This window comes from Merops nubicus, unplaced genomic scaffold (genome assembly GCF_000691845.1).
Source record: "Merops nubicus isolate BGI_N331 unplaced genomic scaffold, ASM69184v1 scaffold34525, whole genome shotgun sequence".
In the NCBI taxonomy this organism is placed as follows: Eukaryota; Metazoa; Chordata; class Aves; order Coraciiformes; family Meropidae; genus Merops; species Merops nubicus.
In genome coordinates this window covers 2,290-4,727 of record NW_008608187.1, presented here as the reverse complement: position 1 = coordinate 4,727, position 2,438 = coordinate 2,290, and the positions used below count along the sequence as shown (strand labels likewise).

General features: G+C 61.0%; 1 protein-coding gene across 1 annotated transcript; it reads left to right on the top strand.

Annotated features, from left to right (window-relative positions):
- Positions 1 to 53: 53 nt before the first annotated feature.
- LOC103772852 (neuronal PAS domain-containing protein 2-like) lies at positions 54 to 2,373 on the top strand (the record flags this gene model as incomplete). Its single annotated transcript, XM_008940197.1, has 3 exons — positions 54 to 163; positions 254 to 395; positions 591 to 2,373. Coding segments are annotated over 3 exons (2,035 nt in total), but the record flags the coding sequence as incomplete, so codon positions are not given.
- Positions 2,374 to 2,438: the final 65 nt, after the last annotated feature.

Here is a 2,438-nt window from a genome sequence, read left to right as displayed (position 1 = left end):
GGGGGGGGGGGAGATCCATCTTTGACGTGGTGGGATTTCTGCCCCGTTTCCAGGGGGAAGGTGGTGCTGGGGTACACAGAAACGGAGCTGTGCAGGAGAGGGTCTGGCTACCAGTTCGTGCACGCGGCTGACATGATGCACTGCGCCGAGAACCACGTCAGGAGTGAGTGTCGGGGGCGTGGGGGCAGCTGTAGAAGCCCCCCCCTTGGCCTCCCGAGGTCATTCCTGGTGTCTTCTTCTCTCCCTGCCCCAGTGATGAAGACGGGGGAGAGCGGGCTGACGGTGTTCAGGCTGCTGACCAAGAAGAGGGGCTGGGTGTGGGTGCAGGCCAACGCCTGGCTGGTCTACAAGGGGGGGGAGCCCGACTTCATCGTGGCCCGGCAGCGAGCCCTCTCGTGAGTACCACCAAGACCCCAGATGCCTTCTCCTGCCCTTGGTGTGGGTGGCTCCAGGGTTGCTCGAGCCACAGGGTGGTGAGGAGGGTGGTGGGGTTGGTGGTTGGGTCCTGAGTTCCTCTTGGGAGGGGGGTTTTGCCTGGCCAGGAGGAGGTGCTGATGGTGTTTTCATCTCTTTTTCCCTCCATCCCAAAGGAATGAAGAAGGGGAGGAACATCTGCAGAAGAGAAACCTGCAGCTGCCTTTTAGCTTTGCCACAGGGGAAGCCGTTTTGTATGGGAATGATCTTCCCAAGTTCCTGGACTCCTTCCAGGCTAAGGAGGAGCTGCAGACACGAGGGAACTCCCTCTCCAAGCAGCGCTCAGTAGACCCCAACTCTCTTCTTGGGGCAATGATGAAGCAGGACGAGTCCCTCTACATCTCCCAGGCTGCTAACGTGCCTCAGTTCTCCTCCTTGCCCCGTGGGCTGAGCCAGAAGGAGGAAGTCAGTGATGCCAAGGAGGACAGCGACCCCCTCCTGGTCGTTATTGAAACCCTCTTTGAGAAGAATGAGGCAGAAGGAAACATCTCCCAGACCCTCCAGAGCCTCCACGTGGACAGCACAGAGCTGCAGAGGTGGGAGGAGGCTCTGCTCAGCTTGGGCACAGAGGAGGAGCTGCCAGCTCAGGAGGTTCACAAGAGTCTAGGCACTGAGGTGGCATCCTACGTGGAGCACACGCTCCTCGGGGAGGATGCCAGGAGGGACATGGACCTCCCACGCTGTGGTGGGTCACCCTGCGATGAGGAACACGGCGCTGTGGCTCATTTCCAGCACTGCTGGGCAACTAACTCGGCCTTTCAAGCCCCACCACAGCCCCAGGCACCTGGTGCACGTGGCCAAAATGCTGTGGGCTCTCTGGTCTCCGTGATGTCTGAGGTTGGCTCTGGTCAACCAGAGCAGCAGGTCCTATTTAACCCAGTTGGGCTGGTGGAAGGGCCTGTTCTGGATGTCTCAGTCTCCAGTGGAGAGTCTTCTGTAGCACTTCAGCTGAGAAACCTGGGCCAAGTGCTTCAAGGAGAAGTTACCACCTCTGCTTCTGTAGATATTCCTAGTGACCAGAGCCAGCCTGGGGGCAAGCTGGTGGGCTCAAGCTGCCCACCTCCACTGCACTCCAACACACTCGTGACTCAGTGGCACCACGTCCCCCTCCAGCCACACCCAACCCATGTTTTGGGTCAGAGCTCTTCTCCTGGAGGTTGCCCACCAGACCGTTGGATGGCCGTAGCTCCGAAACAGCTGGAAAGGGCAGGAACACACCTGGAGTCCCAAATTCTGCTGCCTGGCAGCCCCCATGGCTCCTCGGGGACCAGGCTGTGGTTGCTGCCCTCTCATCCTGCGCCTTGCCCTGCTCAGGGCTTGAGTGAGCCCTTGTTCTGTGGGGCTGGGGATGAGGGGAGTGACCTGGGAGGCAGCCAGCTCCCAGGGGGTGGTGGCTTCCCCAAACAGCCCCTGGTAGCCCACGGGGAGCCCAGCTTCTCCTGGGAAGGGGAGCAGGGGGTGCTCCCAGAGGACAAGTGGTTCAGGCAGCACCAGCCCCGACTCCTGCAGGCTGGAGGAGCTCCTCAGAGACGTGGTGGGGCAGGACTTCTGCTGGGCTCCAGCACCCCCCGGGGGGATCAGGTCGTGCTACCCGAGTGCCAGTATGGAAATGACCTTTTCAGACACCAGACCAGCTTTTCCAGCGACGTCTCCAAAATACCCTTTCCCCAGCAGCCAGGCACGTTGTCTTCTCCTGGTGACAGCCACCCCGGAGCGTCCTCATCCTCACCAGGCTCACTTTGGGGGTTCTCAGCAGCTCTCCCCACCAAGGTGGGTGCAGGAGCGCTGCCCTCCTTGGAGCAGGGCCCTGGTTTCCCATCGGAGGCCTTGGCGGGTGGGCAACCGCTCTGTGGCTGCGAGGTGCAGCTGAAGGTGAGGTGTGAGGGCTGCAGGACCTGAGGGGTTCACCAGCTGTCCTGTTTCCGTGTAAAAAGGGGTTCAGGGCAGGACCCCCACGGACCAGA